This window comes from Pelobates fuscus, chromosome 7, assembly GCF_036172605.1.
Source record: "Pelobates fuscus isolate aPelFus1 chromosome 7, aPelFus1.pri, whole genome shotgun sequence".
Lineage (NCBI taxonomy): Eukaryota > Metazoa > Chordata > Amphibia > Anura > Pelobatidae > Pelobates > Pelobates fuscus.
In genome coordinates this window covers 73,973,532-73,991,569 of record NC_086323.1, presented here as the reverse complement: position 1 = coordinate 73,991,569, position 18,038 = coordinate 73,973,532, and the positions used below count along the sequence as shown (strand labels likewise).

General features: G+C 36.8%; 1 protein-coding gene across 6 annotated transcripts in view; it reads left to right on the top strand.

The window, feature by feature from the left end:
• Positions 1 to 1,421: 1,421 nt before the first annotated feature.
• The window catches only part of COL11A1 (collagen type XI alpha 1 chain), a 188,536-nt gene continuing 171,919 nt past the window's right edge, over positions 1,422 to 18,038 (top strand). For 4 of the 6 annotated variants that reach the window (XM_063426068.1, XM_063426069.1, XM_063426067.1 and 1 more), the window contains exon 1: positions 1,422 to 1,787. In XM_063426068.1, coding sequence (XP_063282138.1) covers positions 1,679 to 1,787 — 109 coding nt within the window. In that variant the 5' untranslated portion in view covers positions 1,422 to 1,678. The remainder of the gene's footprint in view (positions 1,788 to 18,038) is intronic. The other 2 variants (XM_063426071.1, XM_063426072.1) reach the window with 1 other exon arrangement.

The following is an 18,038-nucleotide window of genomic DNA, read 5'->3' as shown; positions in this document are numbered from 1 at the left end:
GTTAAATGCCTAAGACACATAACTCCTGCAAGTATTTATAGGATATGAAAATTAATGCTAATAACAGAGAGAGAGAGAGAGAGAGAGAGAGAGAGAGAGAGAGAGAGAGAGAGAGAGAGAGAGAGAGAGAGAGAGGTGTGTGTGTGTGTGTGTGTGTGTGTGTGTTTGTGTCAGAATTGCCATGCCATGTGTTATGCAAAGATGTATGTAATGCTGCTGTAATGTTGCATACTGTACATATAGCATAATTAAATGCACGTTTTAGATGGATCTGCATCTGTTTTATGTGTAGTCCATAAAAAGCTTGCAGAGCACTGTATGGAACAGGATATCCAGGGACCATGTGTAAAATATAAGATATTGAAACAGGCTAGCATGCACGTGTACTAATATAGTATACAACAGCACATGGCTGTGAGTGTACCGTACAAAGTAGCATATAGATCTAACATGCACATCTACAAGTATGTGACTAGAAAGCTTTTATGTTACTTTACGAACTTCCTCCAACTTTGTATATATAGTATGTCATATATGTCATATGTTTATTACTAGACAAAATAACTGGCAACAATAATTGATATTTTATTGCAGAGCAGCATGAGTGCATTGTACACAAATATTTGCATGTGTGCAATAATATACCGAGTGTATATTACAAAAGGTATTGTGCATACCTCTTTGGCAGACTTGTAAACGTGCAAAAACTTAATATGTGGACGTCAAAAAAAACAAAAAAAACCCTCAAAATACTACAGGCAGATAGATCATTGTGTGTAAAATATTGTACACACACACAAAATAGAACATAGTTAGATGTATATACGTGAAACATTCCGAATAGCTTATGTTAGGTGTGAAATGCAAACCTTCCTATCTGTAAATAAATGAGCACACAGAATGCATGTGTAACACAGTTAATCTGGAACAGATGAAGGGACTGCTCTCTCTCTCCCTCTCTCTCTCTCCCCACAACAAAAGAAACAGTTATATAGGTTTAACAGACAGTAGCAAGCTGCTTCCAAAAGTTACATCTGAATGAAATCCTGCCAGGGTAATGGAGAGAGTGCATCTTCCAGAACAAGTAGGAGTCCAGTGAGATTTGAAGCTGATCCACTAATACCAGGATTGCTCAGACAGGTTGGGACCAGGGCACTGCACAGGATGACCAGAAGCCAGTCTGGAGCTGTCAAGCTCTCCTGCAATTCCTTCCATTCTCAAACCGCTGCACAAATATAGCAGGAGCCCACTATTTTGGGAGGGTGGGAGAGGGGCTGAACCAACCTGGAGAGAGTTTTTCTTCGGGGAGGGTCTTGGAATTTTGGAATCTGATCACTATTTGCTGGCTGTGGAAGGACTGAAGACTTAGAAGTGGGGTCTTAGCCCAACCCCCTGACGGTGGGACATTAGGAGGAGAGAGGGAGCTTTGCATTTTGATTAAAGCCCTCAAACCTTCTTCAGTCTATAGGCAGGGGACTGGGGAGGCACACATCTCAGCTGGGCAAAAGAGAAGAAAAACCCACCAGACCCCCCCCTCTCCCCCAGCCAGACTTTGGGTTTCTTCCTCCTTATGGCTGTGTAGTGATTCACCTCCTGGACTATTGGAAGGAGTTGGTGCTGTAGATTGAATCCTGAGGTTCCTTATCTTCTGGGGGGTTCCCAGTTCTTGGAGTTGGAGATGTGGAGCACAAGGTGGAAAACGAAAAGGAGATTTTGGGATTCGTCCCTCAGCTCCCTCATTCTCATCACTTTGATTTTCATTATCCATGCTGCAGAGGTCAGAGGAGGTAAGAGAAAAAAATATATATGAGGGGGCAGAATGGCTCCCCTCTATCCACCCCATCCCCCAAACCTCAGTGTGTCTCAGAAACTTCTGTCCAAAAAAAAAAAAAAAATTAGAAAGAAAGGTAAAATAACTGATTAGAATGCCAGTCTGCCACCACCAAACCTATGCACACAAAATTCACATTTTTGGTGATGTGCAGAGGTAAGATAGACATTCTCAATTCATTTCAGTGAGGGCAGAGAGGGAGACTGTAATTCTTGCATAGTATTCGAAGGAAGACACACAAGTTACTGATAATGTATTCTTTTAATGGAGAGATGGATGTCCATCTGGTATTATATTATGTTATATACCCAGCTAAGTGCAGGACCCCCTTCACTAATGCACCTTTCCTTGCCTAACTCTGCACGACTTAATGTATATAATAAAATAGTGATGGTAAGGTGCTGGTGTCCCCCAGTGTATGCTGGCCTGAGAAGTTACCTATGTCTACCTCCTAAAACCCATGGTCCGTTAGGTGTCTGTGGACAGGGTTAGAAGGGTGGAATTCTGTCTTTTTGTTCCTCTGCTTTTTCTAATGATCCTTCTTTACTTGAAATCCCTCCACTCCCCCAGGGGATGTCATATTCAGACACGTCTGTGAGAGGGGTGGGTCTAGACAAGCAAAGCCCTTCCACCTTCTCTGAGCAGCCCCACTGAAAGCAATTATTTATTGGAAGCAAAAGGGTAAAGAGTAGTAGATTTATCTGGTGGAGAAGGAAAACAGCAAGCACTGTACCTTAATTAAAGGGGAAAACACATCAGGAGTAGCAAATGCTAAACTGCCCAATTGCTTTATATTTACATTTAAAAAAAAAAAAAAAATATATATATATATATATATATATATATATATATATATATTAATTATGTATTTATTTTTAAACTACATTTATCAGTTTTTTTTTTTGTATTCTTTCAGTATGATTTTTCCAAGTGACCTGTTTCAGTGATTGATGTGTACACTCTGATAAACCAGCAGCTTTGGCTGAGCTAAAATGATTTATTCCCCATAAGCCCTGAGGTTAAGTAAGGAGAGTTGAGTCAGCTGATGGCAAGGGGAAGCCTAGAATAAAATCGTATGGAATTCGAACCCCTATTAGTATATATTCATTATAACCATAACATAAACTAGTGTAAAAAGAAAGCACCATTGATGAGCATGTTTCAATCTGATAAATTCAGAGATACAATCAGACAGCAGCTCTGATATGGGAGTCTGAAGTATCTTGGGAAAGTTTCACATAGAGAAGCAGAGACCTTTGTGTTGAAAGGCAGCCATCCACTCACTGTATGTCAGGTTCTGCAGTCAATGGACACATATATAATTTTCAGTTCAATATAGTACTGTCTACTATGGCACTGAGCAGTACTCTGGGTAATACTAAGATACTGTATGTAGTATTAGTGTGCTAGATGTGATATATAATAATGGCCAATGGTATAGTATTGCATGCCAGTTTATTAGGTTGTGGGGTACAGTGACAGATTCCTCAGTAAGGGGTGCTGTATGCTACTGTATGAGTGATGGTAGTAGTGAGAAATCCTCATTCTGTGTTGTCTAATAGAGTACAAAGATAAACGTTTGCCTCAATACAGTTTTAGGGTATTATATGACTGATTCCACTGTGTAGTGTGATGTGTCTAGTGGTGTATGGCACATTCTGTGTTGTAATGTGCGAGCATGTACCAACCTATGTAGTAGTGCATGTTAGAAGCTCTGTACTATTATGTGCAAGGCTCTGTAGTAGTGTAGGGCACACTCCAGGTAGTATTGTGTGCCAATACTTAATAACTTAATGTCTGACTGGTAGCATATCCCTTGCTTTGTAGAAAGCATGGTGAGCAGTTGATTATCCCCACAAAGTAAATTGGTTAATAATTAAAATGATATATGCCCACACTGTGCTGCTGGGCATATAATATTCCTGGCAGCAATGATAATGGTATTTATTAGGGCAAAACTTAGGTCCATTGCTCACTGGAGAGTTATAGCCATTTGTATTCATACTGGGCTTTGGCAATGAGCATGGGACCTTGATCAAGATAATGCTTCCCCACACTATTCAGATAACTAGCAAAAAAGTGCCTCACAGTGATTTACCTGATTAACACACCTCACTACAGGGGTAATGATAATGTGATATTGTGTGTTATAAATTCTATTTCAGTTAAACTGCAACATATAATGGGGGACTGGGTTGATTGCCTGTATCCTGCCCTCTTCTGGTTACTCACCAAGCACCAGAAAAGGTGAACTGAGGATTCTTTATACTGCATATAGCAAAGCAAATGTATCTGAAATGAATGCAGGCAGGGCAGACTAGCAGTGTAACAGGGAGCTTTCTGTATCAATGTAAATAGAGGATCCAAGCAGGCTCACCATGAAGGCAGCATACTGCATTCTTTGTGTATGTGCCTACTTAAATAAACTATGTGGCTGTTAAGATCTCAGAGGTTCCAGTATGGATGGTAATAGAATTGGGAGATACTTTGTGGAAATTTTTTAGGTGTTATTTTAACTTCAAAACAGATTTATTTGTACTATTATTTTTTTAGATGATGAGAAATCTTTTTAGTTTCTTTCTTCACATATTAATCTTAAAATATTGCATATGTTTCTTTAAAATACAGAGTACTTACCTAATGATAGTTTTATTACTATTGTTATTACAAATGTACTGTTAATGTATTTTTTGAGAGTCATAAAGTGCCATTTTAGAGCTGATTTTGTGCCATTTTAGAAGACAAATGCACAAATTTGTGTTTTTACACTTTTTTTTTACACATGTGATAGAAAACAAAAAACACAGAAAGGAATGTAGATAATTTCCATATTTCTAGAATGGCAACTGACAACAAGTCCCATCATGCTCAGCCAGGTGATTAATGACTAAGCACACTCTAAGTTGCAGCCCATGGCATCTGAGGCAACATTTATTGCTATACAAAGTCATAGCTATATATAATCTCACACACAAACATTTTAATGCATAATTTCCTCTGCTTACTACTTTTCGAGTAATGTTCACTGGTTTGGAGCGTGGATAATTGTATGTTGTTGGGAGTTGGTAATACAGGCTGGACTGTAAAGAGACTGAAACAAAGACTTGCATTCTCTGTCATTACATCTGTTTCCTTCAGAAAGTACTACTCCTTAATATCAATTATATTTAAAGAAAATTATAGACATTTTTACTTAAATTGGTGTGATCTTGCAGACACATTGGAATTTCTTTCTCTCTCTCTCTCTGTCATTCTTTCTTTCTTTCTTTCTTTCTTTCTCTCTCTCTATCAATTATTTTTAAATTCTGTATAGCCGTATCAAGTGATATTTATTTCTAGGAAAAGAGATGTGAAGATTATGTCTACAAAAGGATCATGCAGGGTAACCCTTTGGCTGCTGTGGAGGCATACAATACAATGTATTTACAAATGCCTTTGGGAATGATGGAATTCAATTTCTTACAGACAATATCATGGTAAATGTGGCTTTAATTAGTGGAATGTGGGGCAGTTCCTTCCTAAAACTATTCTTTTTCCCATAGCTTGAAAAACAAAAATCATCAAAAAAAAAAAAAATCAATTTAGCATCAAACACACTTACTAACATTAAAAATACAATATGGTGTTATTAAATCAATTAGTTTAAGAAGGAAGCAACTGTCTTAGTAATAGTTGGCAGATCTATTTAAAACCTGTGATATAAGTTGACTTGTAGTTAGGCCCCTTAGGGTCCCAAACATGTGGAGGCAGGTAAAAAAAATAACACTTCTTACATTTGAATAAAGAATAGGACGAGTGACACCTTATTGAACACCATTTCTTTTTAAATAAAACATTTATTGATCAAAGCTCTCTATTGTATGGTCGAACCAAAAACGTATTTCGGCAGGTATGAAGTATGAAATAAAATGATTAGTTTAGTGCAGTATACATAAAGTATACCACAAATAAATTTGCCTTTGTGTAGGCCAGGAGTTTTCGATAAAATGTTCTTGGATGACAAATAACATGCCAAAGGCTTTAAGGGAATTATGGGAGTTGTAGTTAGAAAAGGCACAGTTTTTATTTTTTATATTACTAGTCTAGGCATTTGATAGAGAATGAACTGACAGTAATAGTTACTTTCAGATTTCATTTGTGTCTGTATTATAGTGATTTAATCATCTTTAATGAATTAAAAACACAAAAATGTGTTACAAAGTCTGCAAAAATGTGGTTCTGATCAATCTGAACGGGACTCTAAAGTATTTTTTTTTTTTTACCTGACTGGCATTAGATCTTTACATAGAGATATTTAAAAAGAATGGACCGTTTTGTAGTGCTGCCAATGGTCTACTTTTGGGTAGAAAAAAAAAACACAGAAAATGTTAAAAATGTAACTATGAACATCTCACACAATTGGCACTTTATTTGGGTGTATGAATCAGCCCAGAGTGAAACAAAATGATTAAATAAACCTCTGTCAGACGAGGAAAGGTTGGTGGCTGTGGAGGAGAACTGGAGTTGAATTGAGTCCCAGGGATCAGCAGGTGAAACGGTTTGACTGTCTAAAGTGTAGACAGTCAGGGTTTGCTAAAAAAACAGCATTTACAGGGCCTGGCTGTCTCCTCTTTCATGGCTATGGGGCGTGTTTTAAGACTCTTTGCACCTCTGACTTGTAGCTGACACAGAGGTATGAATGCTATGTGGATTCTGAGAATGTCCCTTTGAGCTGAATTCTCAGTGAGCTCCATTGATTCAGCACTGGAGCTAAAGAATTCTTTATTTCTGCTGAAAAAATAAATAAAGGTATCTCTTTCTTTTTAAAGTAGTCTTCATAGAAAATGACAGTTTCAATGGACATTGTGCTTCAGTGTTTTATGGCTCTGTCCACTAATGAAGAATATCCCTGTATTGAGCTGCTCTTACTGGGCCTTTAATGACTTTGCAGTATGTTTAACATTTGGCCAGCAGTCACTTAGGCTGGGAAAGACCACCAAGAGAGATAGGCCTCAATAGCACTAACTTCACACTATGACAGATCCAGTGAACAATGTAAAGGGGGAGCCATGGGTTTCTAACATACTACTGGTTTGTCTGTCTATATCTATTTATATTGCTTCAGCGTTGGCCAACTTTTAATGGGAAGGACTCCATTCAGAAACACATGTTGTGGGAAGACTCAATTAAATCAAAGACGTAGTACAATGCATCCTGTTGGGTTCTGACATGAGCCGGAGGCAGTAAAAAAACTGTTGGGTCACGGTGTATTATACATGGCTCTATTAACTTTATTAGAATAACCCTTTCTGTGACTAACAAATGCAATATAAATACCCCAGCTTTTGAGAAATATACACAAGACAACATAGACTACTTTTGCAGGCAACTGACAAAGTGAAGGCCTGCAAAAGCAGTATAGGCCGTGCTTAACCTTGGTAGCCCCCATCATATACTGGGAATGGATCATAAAAACATAAGTTGAAGACCCTCGTTAGGTACACTTTGAAATTAGATTTAATTTAATCCTGTCCTGTACACCGCTACTCTCATTCAAACTGAGAAATCAGAATTCAATATAGTTGCTATATTTCATCTGACAAGCTAATTTGTTGTATAGGACATGAGTAATCCAGCATTGCACACCAGGGAGCTGACTTCAATAATGTAATATAAAACTATGGATTGTTTAAACCTGAATAAAAACCTAATTAATTTATTGAATTGGCCACCAATAAATATCTGCATGGCCCAGGTCTAGTCACTTCTTTGAGAATTACATGATTGATTAAAATATTGAAATCATCTCTAAATTCTGTTAACCTTTTTATGTGATGTCCCAATTTTTAACATATATAAAGGTTTTGCAAATGCCTTTGTAATTCATTTCAGTCTATGCACAACAAGGGCACACATTGAAGGTAAGGAGGAGAAATAGAAATGTTGAGTAAAAAGGTGAAGCGCATTCAGGTGGGTATAATAGTTAGCATTCAAAATATGGACAACTCACAAAATGACAGACATTCAGAGTATAAACAACTCAATAAAGAAATAAATAAACATTCCATAGTGTGGTATGTATATCTCATAGGTATGGCAATTTCACAATTCAACCATTTACAATATGCAGGGCCTATTAGTTGTATGTGTGTCATTGTATAACAATTTCACAATTGAACTACTTACAATAGGCAGATTTTAATTTTATAGGTTTAACCAATGAGATATATGGGTATAACCTTTAACTACATGTGTCTCACTTTCTCTCTTCTTCTCTCTCTTGTATTATGTTATGTAATGCATAGGAAGAATATTGTCTTTTGTTAGATATTCCTGTCCATCTGGCCATTTGCTCCTGGGATCTTAGAAAAACCAGGCCTGTGTCACAGATGGACAGGCAGAAGGAAAATAAACACATGTGGTCTAAGTCAGCCTCAAGAGATGATTAGTAACACAGGGGATGCGTTAACTTTATGTTATAACGTTTTAGGATCACACCAGTGGGATAATTAATCATAAATGTATTTCGGGTGGTTGCTTGCTAGAATCTTGTATTTAAAAGCATTTTTGTTGGGGGAAAATTGAGACATTTTTTTTTTAAAACAAAAGAGTCAAGAAACACCTTCTTGACAACAACCATGCAGACTAGGAGTGAGCAGGAACCTATTTATAAACAATTTTGTATATACTTTGTTTTATTTTTATCTGTGTATAATATATTATTCTCTTGTATTTTGCAATTACATAGTATTCCTGTAATAAAGTCAGCACAGCCACCCCATCCCCTGCTTTCTATAGCTCATTCTGAGCTGACATTAATTCCGTTTTGGAGAAGCCCTTTGAATATCCAAAATGGTTTACTGTTTGTCTCCCGAATGGGTGTATATCCCCTAAATGATAACTTAACCTCTGACTTAGTTGGGAAATACTCCAAATTACCCAAACCGGACTTTTTTGCGGCTTCTCGATTTTGGCTAAAATATTGTAAGGTCAACGGTCAATCTACCAAAAATGACTGGTGAAGGGAACTAAAAACTATCATCTGCATCTGTTGCTGAATAGCATTACCTTCTAAGGGGTATTCACTAAAACTAATATGTGAATGTGTGAGAATTCAAAGTGAATTTCAAATGTTGGCAACAATAAAGTCTACAATGGAACATTTCCAAGTCTGCTATACTTTTAGTTTGGATTTAGTTTTTGGCCTAAACTTTGAAATTCATTTTAATTTACTTGGGATTCCTAACCCTATTTATATATATTTACATACAGTTCCAGGTCTAAATAATTATCAGCAGCATGATTCTGAAAATCTCAGTGTTACAAAAGAGTGGTAGAGATGACTGCACACCAATCAAATGCTCAAGTTAAATTTGGCCAAACTAGATTCCCATCTGTTGTACAACTGTGTCTCTCCTGATTCTTGCTGTAATTATATGAACACTATAGCGTTAGAAATACAAATGTGTATTAGGTGACTAGGCTCTTGCTACCAGAGTCGAAAAGCTGATTTTTGCTTACCTGTTCTCCCTCACACTGCTGGTCTCCAGCGTCCTGCTCTGACTCTTTGACTGAGATCATCAAAATTGATAATCTCAGTCAATCCAATGCTTCCTCATACTAAAGCATTGGGAGGCTAGTGTGCATGCACAGCAAAACACAGCACTGTGCAAATCAGGTAGTTTCTTTGAGACCATTTGACTGAAGTAACTGAGTTCTACTCCACTATTTTGGTGCAGGCGCCTCCAGTCGCTATCAGGATGACAGTTCTTGTAGAATAGCTATGTTGTCAGCTGCAGTGTTAAATCAGGGGGAGGGGGAGCACGGTGCCCAGGCCACGTCATTGACATAAAATGGTCTGAGTGCCTATAGTGTCTCTCCAATGCTTCTTTGTGCTTTATAGTTCTGGCAGTGTCCGTTTAAATCAGTGCACACAGCCTTATTTACAAAACTGTAAACTGTATTCCTGCTATGAGTTTATTTTGCCGCTCCACAAATCTGATATGATGAGCGTAACTGCGACTTTGCTATAAACTGCTAGACAGAGGCTTATTGGACTAGATCAGATCCCCGAAAATCAGAATGGGAGGATTATGATTTTGTGGAGTCTCTTCTTGATTAGGAAGGAAGTTGGAGCCCATTGTCATTCCCACATACACTAGAGTAGGGATCAGCAACCTATGACACATGTGCCATGCATGGCACTCGAGATACCTTTGCACGGCACTTAAGGCAGACAAAGACAGGCTCTGGCCTATCAGGAGTCCCAGTGGGAATTCAGATATTTGTGATAGTGCATAGTGCTGATAGTGCAAACTGTGCGGTGATCACAAGTGGTGAGGGACAATTCTTAATGTACGCATTGCAGCACTTAGAGGAAGTGATCTCAGATCACTTCCTCCCAGCACTTATGAATGGGAATCGAGTGCTGGAGTAAAGCAGCCCACAGCAGCTATGGCAGCTCCTGCCCTTGACCTGTACCTTGTCAGCCTGGTTCCCACTGGACCCCAGGGAAGCAACAGACACTACTAGATATACACAGAGATGCAGATGAAGAATCTTTCCCCTCATATGAATAATGCAAACACACAAACACAGCAAGCAGTCTCCACAAACACAACACCACTGACCATCCACATTTACACACACACAACCCCACAAGCAGCCTCTCACATGCAATACCACAAGCAGCCCCACACATACAGACACTACCAAACATACACTGTGACATATCATCCACACACACAATTCCACAAGTAGCCCCCATACACAGCCCACATTCATAGGTATAATTCACAACACCACAAACTAGTGTAGGCATTTATTCATCTTTATTTGTATAGTGAATTAGCTGTGAAATAAAATAGTCTCTGAGTAAGTCCAGCACTCTGTGAAAAACTATTTACTAACAGACAAGCTATACTGCAATGTCTACCATTAATTGGGTGAACTATGTGCTGATGCTGTCTACTCAGTCCCCTAACAAAATTAGAATACAGTAAGCAGCAATTGGAGTAAGAAAGTAGTTTATAACAAATTAAAACTTTAGTCAGTAGTGGTGGAGGGGGTACCTGTTAGAATAGAGTGATCATTGTAAGCTGAAGTGGGTGAATGTAATATTAATGGAATTTAGTAGAGTGAATATCCACAGAAGTACATATTATCCAATGAGGAGTGGGTAGTGGGTTTGGGAGGGGATAATAGTAGGTATTGTAGAGTGGAGAATAGTTATTATTGCGATGGTATGATTAGTGGGAGTCATAGAGAAATTGGTAGTTGAAGCTTGTTGTGATAGTGTCAGTAGAAAGTGGTGTGATAGTAGTGAATGTCATAGCGGAAGTAAGTAGGTCACTTGTACCGGTGAATAGATGGTGTACGAGTCAGAGAGGAGTGGGAGCATTGGTAGATTTAGAAAATAGTAGCGGATAGTGAAAGGATAGTGGACACAATGTGCTACAACAGCATCCACTACCTATTTATTCAACTCAGACTATGACTAATCACTAAGAATACAATGACTAATATTCCCACTTCCACTGTTATCTCATTCCCCTGCTCTCTGTCTCTCTGATAAAGTGGGTGAATCTTCAGAGTAAGCATGAACATTCTGAGTATAAGACTAAAGCCAAGGACAAGTGAGAAATGTGAATATTAATAAATATTGAAAGTTGCAGGGAGAGATAATTGAGAGGACTGGTTAAAATTCAGAGGCTAGTAAGTAGTAAAGGCATTAGTTGATATTGCTATTTACAGTCTTGGGAAGGGTTAGTGTGGGGATGGAGGGATTAGCTGTAGTATGTTTAAATAGTGGCAGACGTAGAAGCAATCCGGTAGAAGTAATATCATGTATGGCTTTTAGTAGTGGGCTTAAGCATCAGATAAAAATGGGCAGGAAAAACAAGATTGGGCTTTCTTTCAGCAAACTCCCATTTCCTCCTCCTGTAAGGGTAGGAGGACACAGTCCTGGCTTTGAAACTTAACTTTCATCATCTAATTGTATGATACATTTCAACAACCAGGTTGATTTTATCGCTTTGTGTAAACAGATGGGTATGCATTTATTGCTTATAATATGAAGTGGCAGTTGTTAGTTAAAGTATTGGTTCTTCCCTAAACGCTGCTTTTGTTGGAGATGAAAAGGGGGTTGCAGGGGAGTTAGACCATTTAAAGTTTTGATACCAACAGCCTTTAAATACTTAATAAAAAGTGCTTTTCTGACTTCATTTGTCTACATTTAACTCTTCCATGAGAATTATTTAAGCATGCACTTCATCATGGTCTTTAATAAATGGTGATATCATGGTAATTTATATACTTGGGTAAGCTGCAGGAAAAGACAATGATAAATTACTGTAAATCCCAGAGGGCAATAAATCTCAAAGCAGTGCATTCCATTCTACATGCAAATGTGTGATATAAGTAACAGTTTATTTAATCATTTTCTAATATAAGTACTTAGTTTACAAAATAAGGAATACATCTGCATCCACTGCTGAGTTCCCTTCCAACAGACCCTGTCACAAAACATTAATTTGGCGCAATTCCTAGAGTAGTGCTCTCACCGTTAGATAGACTGAGTGATAAATGGACCTTTACTGCTTCCTTCCACTTACATGACGTGATCTCACTGAGCTTACCATGGGCATGCATTTAAGTAGAAAGTTGAGTGATGATGTCACAGTGCTGCACACTTGATTTTAATACCATATGTTTTTGAATTTAATATACTGCAAATCTCAAAGGCTTACAGTTATGAACGTATGTGACATTACCTGATCTACTTGGCTGGTGAACAAAAACCTAGTTCCCTGGCTTGTAATTCTGAAAAGGAGATGGAAATCAGTGTAATACTTAATTTATATAATGATCTAAACAGTTGCCAGAGTTTTTAATAATGGGAGGGGGGGCTCATAGTTTGAAGAACCTGTTCTTAATTAAAAATCATGATATTTACTATATATAAATATCAGAGACGTTAAATGTTTATACTTACTAAATAAATATTTTCTTATTTTCTTCTCCCCTAAGTTGACACGTCCATAGTCCTTAATTAGCTGATTACAAATGTTTTGTACAACAATTGGCAAGTTAGAAGCAGCTTCTAGTCATATCTCAAAGTGAGTAAGTTATATGCATGCAAGCATATCTACTCTGTACTGATTGGCACATTAATTCGGAGTGAACATGATATTGGTTTATAGAATGTAGCTCGGAACTTAGTGACAAAAGTTTGGTCTCGTTTTTTCATTGCCCCTAACCAAAAATATTTAGTGGATGTGAAGGCACTATTTATTTTTCCATTTTTATGCTGTAGAATAATATATCAGTGATACTCTTTTACTGGTTTCTTTGTGTTACATTGTTCAATCCTTGCTGATGATTGCCTGTAAATTAGTGAGGATCCAACACAGTTACAGTAACAATAATGCCCCAAAATAATTATGTTTTTAGAAAATGGTGCATGAAGATAGGCTCAAATACATAGTTTGACTTTATTAGACTAGCTTACCATGCATTTTGTTGCAGTAAGAATCCATGGAACTATATATATATAATTCATGCGCATATATTGAGTGAGAGACAAAGAGATCATTTGTTAATGAAAGTTGTATATATACAGGTAGAATTGTATCAGAATACAGGTAGAATTCATCATCATCATGGTCAATATTCAGGACATGCACATATAATCTGCTAGTATATATATCCTGAATCATTTCAAATATCTCATATTCTCTAGGGCAGTTTCAATTTGGAATCTCCAATCCCGTATTCTGCTCTTTGAGGACAGAGAGGAAAATGGGAAATATTAGCCAGCACCATTGCAGTTATGATTGGGCTAATCTATGTCTGGTAGTACGTGAGTCAGTAGTATGCATGTATGTCCAACTGACTATGGTTGTGATTCTTTCCTTTTTCTCTCATCCACATACCTGGGACGGATCATAGATTCCATCCTACAACAGTTGTACAGAATATTGGAAGGTTTGTGAAAATTTAGCTAAACCACTGATATTAATAATTGAACTTTAAGAGTTGTCATAGATGAATTGCTTTGTTCTGAGATTATTTGTGGTTCACAGTCTTTAAAGACTTATGTCAGGAATATCTGAACTATCAAAAGCCTTTTTTAAGATCTTCAGAAGTCCTTGAAGAATGTTAACCAAATAGAACACATTTGTAACTGGTCAGTAATTGTGGTTTTTCTATCCACAGCTTTTGTTTTATAGCACACTGTGTTAGTTCCTTGCTTGAGTAAAGTGATCAGACGTCTAAAACAGCATGATCCTCTAATGAATGCACATACCAGTGAGTTTATAGTTACTGCTAAACTGGAATTTTACTGGAAGGCCCATAAAACTATAGCTTTGGATCAATAATTACTCAATGAAAGTAATAGAATGTCAAAACAGCTAAGAATCAAACATATTTTATGAAAAGAGCAGTTAAACAATGTCAGTATATATGAAAATATATTTATATAAAAAGATATAAAAAAAAAGAACAACTATATACATGTATATACATGTATATACTATCTATCTAAAATAATACAGTCACTATGCATTCATGGATCGAAATGTCAGCTGCACACATTAACTTTTAAATATGGGTCTCCACAGTAAATAACATTATTTATATACTACTTTATATACAACCTTTCTCCCCAACCCTACCAAGGATGCTTAGTTCATAATGTCATATTTAGCAGATATATATGGAGAATACATACAATAAATGTAATGAATGAAATGAAGAAACATGTCTCCAAAATGATTATTGTTTTTATATCAAACGTAGGAGCAATCCTGTTCTCCAGTTAGTCAATGCCAACAAAGGCAATCTATCTGTAAAAAACGTCTGCAGTGTGCAGCTAACAACATTAAAGTAAATTTTATTGGGAGTAGATTTATGTAACTAAACATATATGAGCTATGCTGATTTAATGTTCGTATTAAAAGGACACTAGCGGTGCAATTATTGTGTCCATTATTTGTACATCACTACATGGTGTTTTGGAGAGATTCACTAACACATTTTTTGTATAGCCCCTCGTTTCTGCATTGGCCTTAGCCTTTCTATTAGGCTCCCATGATCATAGCATGAGTTGAATTTGGGTTCCGTTCTAAACTATTTTGGGAATGTATGGCACCCCATTGTAGGGAACATGTACCTCCCATTGATTTTATCAGGGGCTCTTCTCAAAAGATATGCTGCACTCTATGCTATCAAGTTCCCCTTGACTTGAGCAGTAGGTGGTTATAGTTGAACTAACTGGCCCAAAGATACAAGAATGGTTTTATCCTTTAATAAGCCTTAGAAGGGTTAATGGGACAATTCTGACATGTCTGTAAAACCCTTTTGATTTATTGCTTTCTATATTACTAAATCTATATTTAGTATGTTTCCAGCTGCTAATATAACTTCAGGTGAAAAAGAAAATGAAGCTTATCATTTTTTGGAAACAAATTTGTGAGCATATTTTGTTGTACAGTTGGGTCAAATGTGTAATAACAAATACTAAGAGAACATTCTTCAAATGCATATATGTCTGGAAAAATGTTCCTCCTATTTGAAACAGTTTTGTTTATAATATAAAGAGACATTATTTACTATAGTGAGAATTGCAGAGAATTAGGGGCATTTCTCGGTTCATAGAAACACCTGGGGCTTGAAACCAAAGCAGAACTTGATAACCCTAACAGATAGTTGGGGACTTCTCATGACATATCCCCCGATCTTTATGTTATAAAGTCTCTTACTCTCCATGTCGGATTGAACATTGTACTTCCTATGCTCTCCAGGATGCCAATGAAAGCCTAGCCGGAAGCAAGCACATGCTGCACAGCCAGGTAGTCAATGCAATCCCACCACACCACCTAACTAATAGATGGGCAGCAACGTTCTGTCACACACTCTCTCCTGATAGTTACATTGCAGAGCACTGTACTAGTGATCTTTCCTTTTTTATTAAGTTGCTGCTTTGAGAAAAAAATACAAAAAAAAATAAGATAATTAATAACAATAAGAAAAAAAAACTTGATTATCCTCCTGCCCCTACACTACCTGTAGACATCCAACACTATAAAATAACACATCTGGGGCTTCAGCCTTCACTGACCGCTTAGGAATACCTATGTTGGAATTGCAAAGTGAATTTTCAAATTTAAGACCAGAATAGCTCAATTGGAAAAATTCGCCAAGTCAGGTATGCTTCCAGCTTCTGTCTAGAATTTGAAATTCACTTTGAATCTACATAATTTATAACAAATCTCACTTTAGTGAATAACTCTAAGCTGGGTTTAAACATGTACAGTGTTTTTATTGCATGCCATTAAAATCAACACATAGAAAATTGCTTTCTAAATCCCTATGTTCTGATGCTTAAATTTGAAGTAAATAATTAAAGGTACACAAAAGTACTTTAGCTTAATTAAACATTTTTTTCTTGTTGTATATATCATGCCCCTGCAGTCTTACTGCTCTGCTCTGCCATTTAGGAGTTAAATCACTTTGCTTATGCAGCCCTGATCATACCTCCCTGCATGTGACTTACACAGCCTTCCTAAACACTTCCTGTAAAAAGACATCTAACGTTTAAACTTCCTTTTGTGCACAGTCTGTTTAACTTAGAATTCATTATCTCCTGCACTGTTAATAGCTTGCTAGGCCATTCAGGAACATCCTGTATTTGATGAAAGGTGAAAGTATGTTAACATGTAATTGAAAATTAAACCATTTTTTTTCTTCCATGCAGACTGTGTCAGTCACAGCCAGGGAAGGTGTGGCTAGGGCTGCATAAACAGAAACATAAGTGATTTAACTCCTAAATAGCAAAAACATTTAAACAGTGAGACTTCAGAGGCATTATCTATACACAAAAACTGCTTCATTAAGCTAAAATTGTTTTGGTGACTATAGTGTCCATTTAAGTACCTTTAAAGGAACACTATAGGCATCAAAACAACTTTAGTTTAATGAGGCAGTTTGGGTGTATAGATCATGACCCTGCAGTCTCATTGCTCAATTATCTGCCAATTAGAAGTTACATCACCTTTGGTTCTGTTTATGCCTTTGAATGGCACAGTCTGCATGAAATAAATGGCTTCCTTTTCAATCAGATTTTAACTTAATCTAGACATTTCTATCTCCTTCTCTGCAAATTGGAATTTAATCACAAACAAGAGATCTAGTAGGTTATTATCAGGGCAGGAGATAAAAAAATTCTAAATTAAACAAAATGTTCAAAATAAGTTTAATTAGATCTTTCTTTACAGGAAGTGTTTATGAAGTTGAGTCTCATGCAAGGAAGTGTGGCTATGGCTGCATTAGCAAAGTGATTTTACTCCTAAATGGCAGATAATTGAGCAGTGAGACTGCAGGAGATGATCTATACTCCAAAACTGCTTCATTAAGCTAAAGTTGTTTTGGTGCCTGTACTGTCCGTTTAAGACCAAATCTGAATTTAACCCCTTAAGGACCAAACTTTTGGAATAAAAGGGAATCATGACATGTCACACATGTCATGTGTCCTTAAGGGGTTAAAAAATTAGCTGACATGGAGATTTTTTTCAGTTCATAAGTTTTGTCTTAAAATGTAAAATTGGTTTTGAATTAATTTTGAAATCCTAACAATTCATACTATAGTGAATAACTTTGAGAGAGATAAAAATTTTCACACATCTAGAATTTGTTTTTGTATCTTCAAGGCCAGTATTTTCCCTTAAAAAGTAAACCCCTGCTTAAGCAAAGGTGAATTATGAGTTTGATCCTTTTTATGTTCTGAATTTAAAGTCGTTTGACTAATAATTGTTATTGGAATTAGTCAAGCAATGAAAAATCACGTAACATCTCTTTGATAGAAGAGTCTGAAGTGTTTTTAAATTTTACATGTTTTTAAAAGGTCATTCCAACCACCCTAACCACCGAGATGTCTTACATATGTTACGATGGTTGCAAAGCTGACATTAGCAAACCAAGACGAATATAGTATCTCTTCACTGTAATACTCTGTACAGGATCTTTCAATGAACAATGTTTTAAGGACGTTTTCAACATTTTAACTACACACATAAATCTCTTTTTAAGAACTAGAGATAGGACATACACATGGGAGCAACTTCATGTATCAAATAAATGTGTTTTTTTCAACATCTGTCAGAGATAATATATTGGGACAGTGAGGCATGTTAGAACAATTCACTCTGTCTTGAAAGTATCAATCCTC